General features: G+C 39.4%; 1 protein-coding gene across 1 annotated transcript; it reads right to left on the reverse strand.

Annotated features, from left to right (window-relative positions):
• Nucleotides 1-374: 374 nt before the first annotated feature.
• Nucleotides 375-14,461, reverse strand: LOC109984364 (galanin receptor type 1). The gene is made up of 3 exons (XM_020634486.3): nt 12,774-14,461; nt 12,612-12,677; nt 375-4,396 (listed from the first exon to the last, which is right to left on the reverse strand). The coding sequence occupies exons 1-3, from the start codon at nt 13,437-13,439 to the stop codon at nt 4,076-4,078; spliced, it is 1,053 nt and encodes a 350-aa protein (XP_020490142.1). The 5' UTR covers nt 13,440-14,461; the 3' UTR covers nt 375-4,075.
• Between the last annotated feature and the right edge of the window lie 222 nt (nt 14,462-14,683).

Consider the following 14,683-nt stretch of genomic DNA (forward strand, 5'->3'; position numbering starts at 1 on the left):
TGATTTAAACAAATTAGCATTCAGGGGTGAATACTGAATAGTAATAATTAACACTCAAAGTACTTTTATGTTGTGGTACATTATATGTAATGACAGGGCCACACAGGATCTAACAGTCAGAGGGTTCACTATGAATTGACATATTGCCAAATGCCAGACCGCCAAACAACTGATTCCATCAGATTTATTCAGCGCTATGCTCCTCAAGCGAAGATGATTGTTATGTACATAATACATGTTACAGAAAAGATACCAAAAATTACAATTGTAATTGGTTTAAATATGGGTTACAAGAAATGTGTAAGACTCACACCCTCCCCCCCACCCAATATAATGTTTAAAGTTTAAAAAAACATTAGAAATGTGAGCTAAGAGGTAGTGTATTTCATTAAAGAGAGAATGCAATGTCTTTACTTATCTTCCAGGGTTTAGGATGTTTCCATGCATCAACCTTTTAGCAGTAGGTTTGTAGTCCCTGACTAGAGCAGTGTGCAGATAGTAAGGATTGGGGTGTATAAATAAAAAGACAAGGTAACACATTTTTATAAACCCAAAGAAATGAGAATGTGTTGAAAAGCTAATACCAACATTTAATAATCTGCTACCATCTATAGCGCGTTATGTGCAAACAGTTTGCATGTGGAGTATTTGTATTCAACCCGCACCATGATGTCTTTAGTTTGTTAGTAAATGGCTACATTTGAGAGGCTCATTTATGATGCTATTTGAGAAAAGTTTGTAAGGTTTCAAACTTAAAATGGATTTATTTATTTATTTGTATACAAACCTGAGACATAACTTAGTTTAGATGACTTTCTTCTTGCTCTGTCACTCTCTCTCTTTCTCAGCATCTGCAACCGTCCTCTTCCTCCTAGCCTCATCAACCAGCACAGAGAGCTAACTGGCTTCTTTTTATCACTGAAGGCTGCTCTGTGAACTATAGTGCCGTAAAACCGTGTACGCACTTCTTGCTAGATGACCTCGACCCGGACGCCATTCTCCAGTTATTGTGCTATTAAATCCACCTTTGAAACTACTATTTAAAGGTGGAAAAGTTACACATTGTTGTTTTAAGTGTTAAAAAAATTGAGCAGAAATCTTTTGTTCATGTGCTCTTTATATGGATAATTTGAAGAAAACAACACTCGATGTGTTTCAGAAACACATCACAGAAAAGTCATTCATTCACATGTAGTCCTACTGAAGCTCCACAACAAAGCTTCGAGTTCACACAGCTTTAATTAGATTCCTTTACAAATGCCCACTTTAAAAATTAATATTCTTAGTCCTGCGTGTGCATGATAGAGCATTCCCATCTTTGCAGTCAGTCAAGTGAGCAAAGTCATCAGCTTCACCTCCTCAGCTGTGTGGGAATAATGGTTGACTTACTCCTGGGATCCTCACTGACAGGGAGGATGAGAGTCGTCTGATTGCACGGATTAGTTCCTTCTCTCAAGATGAAGTTAGTGTTAATCAGCTGCTGCAGCTAAGAAAAAAAAACAGCAGCAGGCTCGCTCCCCTCCATGACAAACTGTTACCGAACCACAAGCTGAATATTCACAATGAACATAACTTGAGATCCTTCATACTCAGTGGAAATCAAATGCATTCCAAAATTTCTGAAAATGTACATAGGAAACTGTAGGTCCAATGGTCTCACTTTTTCAATATTTTGTGTGTACTGGTGTAAAGCTGTGGAGGCTTGGCTCATCACATACACATTGTAAAGGGCTTAAAAGTCATTTATTTTCACTCATGTTTCAAGTTTAGAAAAAAAATAGCTACCAGCAAGGTGCAAAACAAGTAGAGAGCTCTATATTTTAAACCACCTGACTTAATCATACAACACATCACAAGCACAAAACTGTTTACATAGCAAAACATTATGTGCATATTTGCTTCAGTATTAATATACAATGTATCAATGTGAAATATAACTTTTTATACTGAGTTTTAAAACAATGGCATTCTTTTTTTTTTCTCAGGTGAAGTTGCAACTTTTTGTCAGCTGTTTAAGGAAAATTAAAAATGTGATCAATTGCACTGTCTTTACTCAATCCAGCTCTACTGTACCTCATAACAACTCTTTATTCCTCACATGGTGTCTTCTGTTTTTCCTAATGTAAAAATAAAAGTAGGGAAATTAGTTAAACCAGGCATCACTCAGCAGAGTTTAGGTACTTATTTTTCAGTCTACCAACAGCTTGCTTAGTCACGTTGACCGCATGCTGAACTCAAGGGAAACGTTTGACATATATATTGTCTATAGCTTAAACTCGTTTTTTTTCACTAAAATATGAAAAAAAGTTGCTTTGGTTGTCGTTTAAAGTTTGTCAGCACAATAATTTTCACTCCAGATCAACAACATGTTAGCTGTAACGCTAATGCAAATGACGATCAAGTACTAGCCTACATTTCAGTAGAATTGGTTAAAAAGTTATTTTGCCCACTCTAGCCTAAATGTTTTTGTATCTGTCAGGGGCTACATGTTTGAATGTTCAGTTCTGGGAATTCAGAAACATTCAAGCAGTGAGGAACAGCAGTGAAAGATGTTTTTCTGAAAAAAAGTGTACAAGCCATGTTTCCATAGTAACATTCAATGACACCTGCCAAAAAAGGGAAACATGGCTCCTGAGCGTTTTACAATGTCCTTTAGGTAGTAATGTAAAGAATAGAGAGGTTTTAGAGACCACTCTATTCTGTTTGCAACCATTATAGAAATTGTCATCTGTTTTTATCACCCAACCAAACGATCCTTTACCTGACCAGTCAGCAGAAGCACTATAAGCCCCCCTCTTGCTAGCAAAACAAACAAACTGCTATACTACAAGTTTTTGATTGAATTCATATTTTATGTTATTTGAAAATAGGATTCCAAAGCAAAATATGGCAAGCAAAGGGGTTTGATGTGATTGCTTAGTCACCTTTTCTTCTAACACAACAACATATCCAACTTAATCACTCCATCAGCCACGTTTCAATTATTGAAAAAAAGTCAACAATTCAACAATTCATGGAAAAACTGGTCCACTCAAACTCTGGACAGTAATTATTATAGTTCATGTACATTCAACAAAGCAATGTCTACTTACATCATGAAACATTCGGGCAATGTTACGACATTTACATTCTTTATAATGTGGAGGAACAGCAAGTTACATTTTTCTCTTCATAGCGTTCTTCACATGAAACTAACTGATTCACAGTATTACAGCGGACACTCTAAGTCCCAGTGTCCACCTGTCGTTTTTTTCTAAGCGGCAGCGTCTTTTTTGTGGTCGCCTGGGGAAAATGCACTGCGCTCAGTGTCTTTTTTTCCGAGCGCTCCACCGCTTTTGTGCGGCCGAATCTTTCAACTTTTTCCAAAATGTATGATATTCCCCTTTTTTTTTCTGCCTATGGATCGTGTCTTGTTCCCATATCCTCTAGGCTCTGTGCCTGATGGGTAAATAAATGATCTAAAATGATAAAACATACATAAAAAAAATAACAGAGCAGTGTCGGTCATACAGCGGCTGTTGTCTACAGACTGTTGCCATGTTTTCTTCTCAGCACACAAACGCTTCATGCATGTGCTCCTGAGCGCACAGCCAGTGCTTTTCAGCCCGGAAAAAAATGTTAGGTGGACAAAGGGCCAATGGTCATACTAACAGAGCATTACAGGGATTAGCAACTGTAGCGTATTTATGCAGTTTTAGAGCAGTATTCCAACTATGTTGTGACTCGATGTAGCATAACTTGTATTGTTATTATGTCAATCATATGAAACATTTTATAGGCTACCTTTGAAGTGTGACAGAATGTTAGTCATTCACTTTGAATGTACTGGTCAGGGAATATACCTTGATGTGACACGTAAATGTCTACAATGTAAATGAGTTCAGTCTAGAAAGAGGATACATTTCCTGAGTTCAGACCGTACTTGTTTTCATTACGACAGAAGAGAAGCAGGAAACAGAGACTGATCAAAAAGCGAGTAATCATGTTCTCCCTTCTCCTCTAGTTCACGTTTTAATGAACAGCGCTCATGTGGAATTGTTCAGCTGTGGCAATATCCAAGCAAACATAGAAATATTCAGACATTGGTGCAGTTGGTCGAGGGTGGAGTGTCCGCCTTGCTGCGGATCTCCTTAATGTCGTTGAGTGGGGAGCCACTGGAACCGATCTGACATTTGAACACCTGCTTGTACGCCTTCCTGAAGTTCTCTGACAGGAATGCGTAGATGACCGGGTTGACCGATGAGTTGCTGTAAGCCAGGCAATGGGCGGCCACCCGTAGTACGAAAGAAGCTTGGTTTAACGGGAAGGTCCCGAACTCCACCCAGAGGTGAACGACGTGATGAGGGAGCCAAGAGAGGCAGAACACCACCACCACCACCAGGACCGTCTGAGCAGTCTGGAAACACAAATTAGAAAAAGACAGGAGTAGGAGAGAGATTAGTAAGTGCCCTTGGTGGAGACAGCAGTGATAACATTAATGATGTACTCAGGTTTAAGTATAATTCTGGATAAAAGAATAAATGAAAGTTTTAAGAGGATAGCACCTTGTACAAATGTCTGCTTTATAATTCTGGTACTGAAGGCTTTATTCCTAGTCCTATTCATTCCATGCTTCAATTCAACCTTTGCCATGTGCACACATGGACTACAACTCCATCTTGCTACACCTTAAGTAAATTCATTTCTGTCACCTTCACTGGATCATTTTGTAATTGCCTTTTTTAATGTAAAATACAGATTAGGTGAAGAGAGACGCTTAGCTTAGGAAGGGCTGCAGTGGGACGCATTTTCAGTCCCGAAGTTTCATGGCTCAGATCAAAACCGCTTTAGTTCACAACCTTTTACTGGAGATACTTTTAGCCTTTCTAGATAAGTTTGAAATAGTGCACTTCTCTCCACAGCCTTGTTACTCACTCGTATTTCCTCAAAAATCTCATTTCAAATTTGACTCACATTTGTATAAGGTCACAACTAGCATATATTTTAATCCTTTCTCAATGCAAATGATCATAAATACTTCCAGGCGCTAAAGAGTTAAAGTGCACATGTCCATCACTCAAACATACTTAATGTTTCACTTTTCTCTTCAACATCACAATGTCTGGTTGAAGGGCTGCTGCTGCTGCTGCTGCTGGTCTACGTGGCAGTTTCACACTTCTTGTCAAAACATTTTTGCAAAAAACGTATTAGTATTCTATACTTTAGTTAATATAACACCACACATTTCACTGGCTTGATCATAAACTTGGTGGTTTGCACATTATATGTTGTGTTTTGTTTTGTGAATCTGGCCTCTTGATCTTTCACTGCTAGCTTACTTGTGTCATGACCACAGACAGCAACAAACTTGTTTTAATAAAAAAACATATTTAATTTGGCACATTTGGGCACATCAGCCTCTTTTATTATCGGCTCTTGGCTTTCTTGGGGCGGAGGGATGAACCAATGTCAATGACCAAACGTAATTACTGGCAGTGGGAGAACATATTGGCTTTAATGAAACACCACTCTAATAATTATGTATAGCAAGTGCAGCCTGTGTGATCTTTTTAATGTCACTGTACACTGGTCCTCGCAGCCCAGCCCACCATGGAATTTCCTGGTTCTCCAGATTAGCCACTACGGGCCTGTGCTAAGGTGTAGGTATATACTATTGGCTTAGTTAGTTACTTGGCAGCAGATACATATAAAAAGATAAATGAAGAATATCAAATTTACCACAGTACATACAAATAAACTGGACTGGACAATAAGAGGGACCTTTTCGTTCCCTTTTACCAATTGCCATCCAGACATTATCAATGAACGCAATTGACTAAAAGTGCCAAATTAATTTTATGGGAAGTCTAAGGTTAAAAGTGGTAAATGTTTTCACTTCAGTCATGACTATCAGCAAAACCAAAGGCTAAAGCCTGAGTGAGTCATCATTAAAAAGTAATTACATGCTGACTGATCTGCAGAGCCCCTCGACTGCATGTCAGGGTGGATGTAGTCCAGAACTAATTATTTCCAATCACGTATAAAAATACACATAACTCAGAAGGGCCTAGTGTTTATTAGAAATCTTCTGTGTATTTTTCTTTCAAGGAAACATGGACTGTAAAGATACAATGTGCTCAAACATCTCCAGTCTGGCTTTTACAGAAATCATTACGAGCTTAATTAAATTGAGTGATATATTGACGGAGGAATGTCACAGGCAGAGTAAGAAAGAGAGAATAATAATCACTAGCACAGAATCACTTTATTGCATAAAAATGTGACATCAATGAATGCATTCATATCCAGAAATGATTAAAAAACTGATATTTGAGAGAGACAGGTTTTTGATTACTAATGTTGAATTGAATGGGCTATCCACCATGGCAACCCCCCCTGGAAACCCTCAGCAGGCATGATTATCCCCACTCACATCATCTTATAGGTTATAACGTAGGTCACAAAGGATTGTATCACCTCTCATTAAGATTTACTGTGTATGATTATCCAATGGCCATTACTGCTACCAACAGTTCACCAAGGTGAGAACGATCAAAAGGTCATTTAAAACATCAGAATTAAATATGACTTCATTCAGATGATCACATTTCTGAAACAGTTAACTTGTCCATGCGAATGTAAAACAGATGCTTGTCCAATCTGATGAAATGATTTGTGATAATCCTTTGAAATTGAACGTTGAGTACAATATTGATCGATTGGGGTGTACAATAAATCTGAAATGAAAACTGCACCTATCATATCAGAGAAAACTTCACCGACTGGATTGTATCATATTTGAAAATAAAGGTCAATATTGGCCATTGATATCAGCACACACATACACACACACACACACACACACACACACACACACACACACACACACACACTGTTGACATAAATAGCCAGGGAGAGGTTCCCACAGTTCCCTTGGAGCTGTGTGTATTACACTTCTTGTTTGAATAGCCTCCATAACACTTTCATATTTTCACCTCACCCTGGAGAGCCATCAGTCAGGCTAATACAAACAACAGCATCACCACAGGAAGAAAGTTCTGAGGGTGCTTTCACAACTCGATCATCTGAAGAAGACTGGGTTGTTTGGACATTTGGGAACATTGCAATAGCATTCTGATGCAGAACAACCCAAACAAGCAAACAAAGAACTAATTGACTCAGTAGTAGTAGTTGTTAGTATCAGTAACAGTAAAGGCTAGAGTAGAATATGCAGAAGCAGTAGTAGGTTAGTAATTAATGACCGAAAACAGCAATTTATGATAATTAGCATTGAAATAGTGATAGGCTAACTCTACCCAACATCTCCATCAAATTCAACATCAGCAGAACATCATAGAACTCAACAACATCTCCTAGTTCAAAAACTGGTTTAGTGTCACAAATTTTGTCCAGTCTGTCGAACCAGAGGGATTTTAATTGCATTTTGTACCTTTGGGTAAAGCCATTGGAGTTTCTTGGCCTTCACCTGACACTGCTTGTTGAAAAGACTCTCTCATTCATGCGCTGACTCACAAGTTTGTAAACTGTGGCGTCCAACTTTTGACAAACATGCTCATCTGCCCAAATGACAATAAAGTCACAATGCCAAGTGTAACTAGTACAAATGGCGTTAGTTTACCTCCCAAGTGCAAAAAGGAAGCTGTGACGTAAAGGCCTTAAATACAGCACCGTGGTGGTGCTTGGTTTGGATAGGCCTGCACAATATGACAAAATTATGCCATGTGCTATAACATTTTTCTATATTGCAATAACGATATGAATAGCGCTAACTACAAATAAATTTAAAAAAAGAGTGCATTAGCCATAACTCAGTTTGTTTTGCTATCTGCTGTTTAATACAATATCTGTGTTTGCAACATGTCCCCCCTAAATCCAAATAAATCCTCGAAACCTTGAATATTACACTCGTGCCTCCTTCTAGTAGTTGCAATGTACATATACTGAGGGAGGAAGTGTTGCTTGACTACATTGAAGTTTTTTTAATTGTGTTTATTACAAAGGGTCATATCTCAATAACGATTAATTTCACAGCCCTAACTTTGGACCGCTTCACAACATTGAATTATAAACACAAAGAAAACCAAGGGGAAAATGCAACAATGCATAAATGCCTTATCAGAATTGGAACAAAGCAAACACGATGGGTTACAGTGTGAAAGCACTCTAATAGAAAATACATGCCTCACAGCCTCTCCTCTCCAGACATATTCTCTCTTTTAACCATTTTGTCAGACGCTTTTGGATGATAGAATTTAGAAAACGCATTAAAACTGTCTGTTTCTCTCACTCAGTTTCTATTTTGTCACACATCATAGTGTCAAAGTTAACTGATGGAAGTGAATAAGACACAAACAGGAAAACAAGCAGTAACATGAAAAACTAGGAACTTTAATCAAAGCAATTGGCTACAGGAAACTCCTCAGCCAAGAAAGCTAAAGTGATGATGAGCTTTTAACATCTGTATGTGAGGTTCACAGTGTTTGTAGCAACTATTCACAAAGTGATTGTTAATTCCTTAAGGTCTCTTGTACCTGTAGTTCATATTGTGTTGTGTTTTAGCCATGGACCAGAATCAAAGTCAGCAGTTAGACTGATAAATATATACATGTATATATCCTACAGTCATATCACATTAGTATCATTCAAGGTAGCCTCTCTGTCAAACATTAGCTTTAGTCTACTGTCCTGTTATTCTTTATAGTCTGTACACATTCTGTTGAACAATCTCTAGAACTCTGTGCCATATTTTAATTTTCATAATCCTCATCAAATCCACCAACAACTTCTCCCTCACCATCGATGGCTCTACAGTGCTCCCTTCCCCCCACATCCGTAACCTTGGTGTCATCTTGGACCAAACCCTCTCCTACGACAAACACATCAAACACATCACCAAAACAGCCTTTTTCCACCTCAGAAACATCGCCCGCCTCCGACCCTCACCCACGCATTCATCACCTCCAGATTAGACTACTGCAACAGTCTCTTCTATGGATCACCATCACACTCACTCAAGAAACTTCAATACATTCAGAACTCTGCAGCCTGTCTCCTCACACCCTCCCGCACCAGAGACCACATCACCCCTGTTCTTCATGACCTCCACTGTCTCCTCATCCCCCAGCGTATCCACTTCAAACTCCTCATCATCACCTTCAAAGCCCTTCACAACCTGGCTCCCCCCTACCTGTTTCAGCTCCTCCACTGACACACTCCCACCCACACTCTCAGGTCTGCAGATGCAAACCTCCTGCCCCCCCCCCCCCCCCCCTGCAGGACCAAACTTCGGTCCTGGGGGGACAGGGCCTTCTCTGTCGCTTTTTTGTTTTGTTTTATGGTTTTATGTTTTGTCAAAGCATCTTTGAGTTCTTAGAAAAGCACTATAAAAAAACAATGTATTATTATAATCATCTATAACCATCTGTGAGTCCCCTCTGGATATTTGACTGACTGACTCGTATCATTGAGGTGAAACTCATAAACATACCGTTTAATTACTGGCTTTTTAGCCTTTTGTTCAACACTGACAATTCCAGTAAAAGGTTATGTGAGGGTTTGCCAAGAAAAATGAATTCCAACACTCTGGAAACACCAAGTATACAAATCAGAAGCCATGAATCCAAAAACCAACAAGATTTCTGATTGTCTTTGTTGGATCACAACATAAAAAACCAAAGGGGAAAATAGATTTATATAGAGCAGAGGACTTCCAGATGGATTAAGAAAGATTTATTACTGGCTTTGGGGATTTGGCTCATAAACAATCTCATTTAAATGAATCATATTCCTACTTTGGGTGCCCCAGGGTGATAAGAAGTTTCCTTCGCCATATTTCACAGCAGCAGTGGGAGTAACCTTGCTCTTCCCAGCTGTCACAGCCTTGATATTTAACAGGGTGGTGGTGAGCTGCAGAGACTGGAGTGAGCCACCAAAAACTATTGATTCAACACTTATCTGAACAAACTCCCTCCACTTTCCTGTGTGACCAGGGGTCATTTGTTTATTTGTCTCATTTGATTCTTGTATTTTGTAAAATGCACCCCTTGCTAGTGTGACATATTGGCTCTGAGACATAAAAAACAGCTTGCAAGTACAACACCACTTGTTATAGATTAATGACCCTTCACTACTCAATTCTAATTTCCTTCGGAATAACCATGTTTGGGATTGGTTTATTAAGATAAACATCATGAAGTTTACAATCAATCTCTGTTTAAATACACTTCCATGCTGTGAATAATAAACTTAATCAAGCAGATTGTTATTTTGTCACGGCTGAAACCACAACTTTATATCCCCAAACACACTAATCTGGCATCAAAGAACTATCAGCAAGGAGAGCACACTGTTGCATCACTTCCGATGTTTTTGTCTCATAAGAATCTGTAATGGGCCCAAGTGGAAACCTCTGCTGTTGGGAAATGAAGCCATGATGCCAAAATCTGCAGTTCCTTAACTGTCCACTTGAGACTGGCTGCCAAGGAAATCCCTATTAAACCCCATATTGAAATGCTTATCTTTTAAAGCATAAATAAAACTGACAATGCCTGGTTTATAAAAAAAACACATTTGATATTAATAGCTCACTTTTTTATTGGTACACAGTATTCAGGGGTCGATATTTTATTTATAACTCATCCAGTTTGAAATGATTGAGCCTGAGAGTTTCAGAACATTTGCATGATGAGGGGTGTTGTGGAGTTGATTGACAGATGGACATGTTGGAGCTGTTTGTCAGGACTTTTAAGATCTCCTCAACTCCGCCTCTTTGCCTGTTACTAGACTGAAAGTTAGGTTGAGATAACATTTCCAACATGGTCACCACCATCACTGGGCAAAATAATGTATTTGGAAACCAATGGGTGACATCACTGAGACTACATCCATGTTTTATACAGTCTAACCCAATGCAAATACCACAGCCAACAGCTCTCTAGGATGTTTAGTTTGTATCTGTATGAGATGAAATAACTTATCATACGTTACCAGGTGGAGGTCATTTGTATTCATCCTTTTTTAATTGTTAAAGTGCTAGGACATGAGGAACTAACACTGCAGGCATACAGAAGCTGGTAGAGAGAGCATCAGCTGATGGCCGACTTTGTGTCTGCTTTTTAAGGGGCCAGGATGTGCTTCACAGATGCTGCTCTGTTGAACACACGCAGCTTTTTGCAATTACAATAATGAAGGTTCAAACAACTTGCGTCTCTCCACAAGGCAAATGTTGCACTGATAGTTTTGTGTAAAAAAGGTTGAGCCAGTAAATTACCAGAAAAATCTAAATGTTCTTTTTCCCTTTCTGCAGTTGTTTTAAGGCTTATGTAACGCAGCACTTATATATGGAGGAACACATTCAATCACAATAACATGCTTCTCAAACCCTCCCCTCCCACAAAACCAGGAGCCTGAACTCCTGCTTTCATGATATGAGGCAGTTATCAGATCAGACTGCAATACTGACCAGCTGTGACGGACATTTTACAGACAGACGGACAGGCGGACGGCTCAGCAATCATGCAGGCAAAAACTGATCGCCGGCTCTCTGGAAAGCTTAATGACCTCCACCAAGAAAAGTCTTAATGGCAGTTTGATGACACATTGCTATTTGGCCACTTATACATGAGTGTGTCAGTTAACAGCAGCCATTATAACACTGATATTAATCCTTCTGTCCCCCTAGGAATAAACAGAGATGATGGAATACAGACTGTTGAAGTGGAGGAAATGTCACAAGCTATGGTATACACAAAACCAGCCCACCCCGAATAATTCTGTTCAAAGCTATCCTTCAATGTAGCTGTGATATATAGCTTCCTTAAGGTCAAGAGCACTGACCCAAGCTTTGAATGAGACCATATGTCAAGAGGAGAAAAGGCTGCAGCTCTGTGAACCATGAAGGCACTGATAGAGATACATTAAGTATTTCTGTAGAGATGCCTCTTTTGAAGGTAAGAACATCTCACCCTCTTTATAAATATTATTGCAATCTTCAGATTTCAGTAAAACGCATTTTGGCAACATTTCTACGGAAGCCCTGAGCAGCCAAACATTTTTATTTTTTTCGTGTTTTCCCTTCATGAGTAATTTTTCTGCTGTTTTCTTGATACAGTATCTCCACTTTTTAATGACAGTATCTCTAGATGAGAACGCCGGTTTTCTCGTGATAAAGACTTCTTTTCCTGAGATCTCGAGAAAGCTACCCCGAATCAACTCAATGTCACAGGACAAAAGATTAATAAGTCAAGAACTCGAGACAAAACAACTGAAATTCAGCGGTTATCGCAGGAAAAAAAGAGTCAAACAAAATGTATGGCTGTATGTCTGCTTAGGGCTTCCATACATTTCCTTCACAGACTACTTAATATCTTTATCCTATATTTAATTTTTTTTAAGCGCTACAAAGATTGAACTATTTCTCGACCCACTACAATGTCGAAGGCAAGATTCAAAGTTCTATATTTGAAAAAATATGTTACACTGTTTTCGAAAACCTTTCTACAAATTAAGCTCCATATTTTATTTAATTCAACTGGTTGAACATCCACCATTATTTCTATCTAGTGGTTATTCTGTGTTTAGAGATAAGCTGTTAAAGAGTAATGAATACATACCTTTTTCTTTGATGCCTCTGACTTTTTGGACATATTTCTTAGTTTTTTGTGCAAGTGATTTAAAACCTGTAATCAAGGAAATAGGGTCAGTATTTATTTGTGAGTGTTCAAACATTTTCACGATTATTAAATAACCCGAGTAAAAACGAGGATTTTTCTTACCTTGGCATAGCAGAAGGTAATCAGCAGCAGGGGCAACACATAACCAAACACAAAGGTGCAAAATACATAGATCTTCTTCTGGTTTTGATCCGGCCACACTTCCCAGCAGAAGGTGTGATTCTCTCCTCTGTGGAAGATGTTTTGGTAATACATGATCGGCGCAGCCATGGCCAGGGAGAGAATCCAAATCACCACCACTCCGATCAGAGCGTGCTTTGCCACCCGGATAGAGGAGGACTTCCTGGAGTGCACGATGGCGATGTACCGGTCCACAGACATGGCAGACAGAGTGAAGATGCTCACGAGCATGGACACGGTGAAGAAGTAGTGGATGAATTTGCAAATAAAAGCGCCCAGGACCCACGTCGGCATCATGTAAATAGTGGACTGGAAAGGGATGCAGAAGAGCAGGTAGGAGAGGTCTGCTATGCTCAGGTTGAGGATGAAGATGTTGGTGGTGCTCCGTGGTTTGCCCGGTTTGCTCCGGGCCAACACGGTGATCACCATGGAGTTACCCAGAACACCGAGCGTAAAGATGAGCCCGAAAACCAGCAGCGTAATGAAGTTATCTGTGCCAATCCCGAATAAAAGTTTCTGGTCCTCTTCCTCCGCTCTGCTCAGGTTCCACGGCTCCCCTAAGAGCCAAACAGACTCGGACGAGTTCATAATTCCCTTTCCCTCTCGAAGCGAACTTAATCTTTGCTGTAAATTACCTGTGGGAGGTCTGTATGTTGCTGCTGCATCATGACATAGTATATGAAGCGTGTTGGATCCAGTGCGTCTCCATTCGCGTTCCTGTAAATACTGGTTTTCCTTGCTTGTCTAATTATTTAAATGTTTCATGGAATCCACAGCTCTGTTTTTTTATAAAGTTACATTCAAATGATTTAGCAATATATTTTTTTGTAAAGACTGAATCAGTCTTTCCGTGGCGCGCGTCTTGGAGTCTTGGTGCGCATGGAGCGTGCGCTCAGTCAACGCGCTGATCTGACTCTGAAGCCTGTTTCCCTGCGCCTGGACTTTTCCTCCACAGTATAGCAGGGGTTGGGCTGTCTCATCACGTCAGCAGCCCTCGCACCACCTCCCAAGAAATGCGAGGGGGAAAAAAATCTTCAGGATCTGTTTGGTCCTACACGTCTCTGAAACCATCCCTGGATTTCACAGGCAAAAGTCATTTTCTCAGTCGCACTCTATCAGTGTCAACACATTCTAGCCTATGTGCAAAATTATTGTTATTAGAAGGCAGGGTTGAAAAAATTGCTGTTTAGTACAAAATGAAAAGATGTGTTATATGTGTTAGTCTTGATTGCTTTCTTTGAATGTTTAAGGTCAATGCTGTCACAAAGAACTGAGTTATATTAAAGGATGCATCTCAGAAACAGTACATGCAAAAGGAAATATAGACTTGAATATTTTCAAAATGTCTTATTTTATTCTAACAGACTGCTTTCCAGACTTCAAGAAGGATTCTGTAAATCCTGGAGTGAGTCCCACATGAAGAAGAGGGATCCATATGGATATAAAAAGTAAAAGGATACATACAACAACTAAAAAAATAATCCTTAAAGGCTTTATATGTGATTTTTTGATCCAGCAGATGTCGCCCTTGAGCACCAGCATGAAACCAAAACAACTCGCGGTGCATTGTTGTGTTAGCATGCTAATGCTAGCGATCTTTATTATGCTCGTATCTTCACACTGCATGTAAATTTACCTGAAATGAGTGTGATCTAGAAACACAGTTAAGCAGTGAGTACAGTATGTTATTCTTCTTTTCTCTAGTCCCTCAGTCAAACAACTTTTATACGTGAGGGGAGGAGTCAGCCGGCCGTCCTGACGATGTAAACAAAGTGAAGATAGGACTCTGAAAACTCTGAAAACATCACAGACAGTGGGACTCGGGTGTTACA

This window comes from Labrus bergylta, chromosome 8 (assembly GCF_963930695.1).
Source record: "Labrus bergylta chromosome 8, fLabBer1.1, whole genome shotgun sequence".
Lineage (NCBI taxonomy): Eukaryota > Metazoa > Chordata > Actinopteri > Labriformes > Labridae > Labrus > Labrus bergylta.

What these genes read in the sequence shown, in the direction of transcription:
- LOC109984364 (XM_020634486.3), bottom strand. Translation starts at nt 13,439, where the DNA reads ATGAACTCGTCCGAGTCTGTTTGGCTCTTAGGGGAGCCGTGGAACCTG. An exon ending in TTACCTTCTGCTATGCCAAG is followed by an intron (nt 12,678 to 12,773) that starts GTAAGAAAAATC and finishes CCTTGATTACAG; the next exon opens with GTTTTAAATCACTTGCACAA. An exon ending in CAGAGGCATCAAAGAAAAAG is followed by an intron (nt 4,397 to 12,611) that starts GTATGTATTCAT and finishes TTGTGTTTCCAG; the next exon opens with ACTGCTCAGACGGTCCTGGT.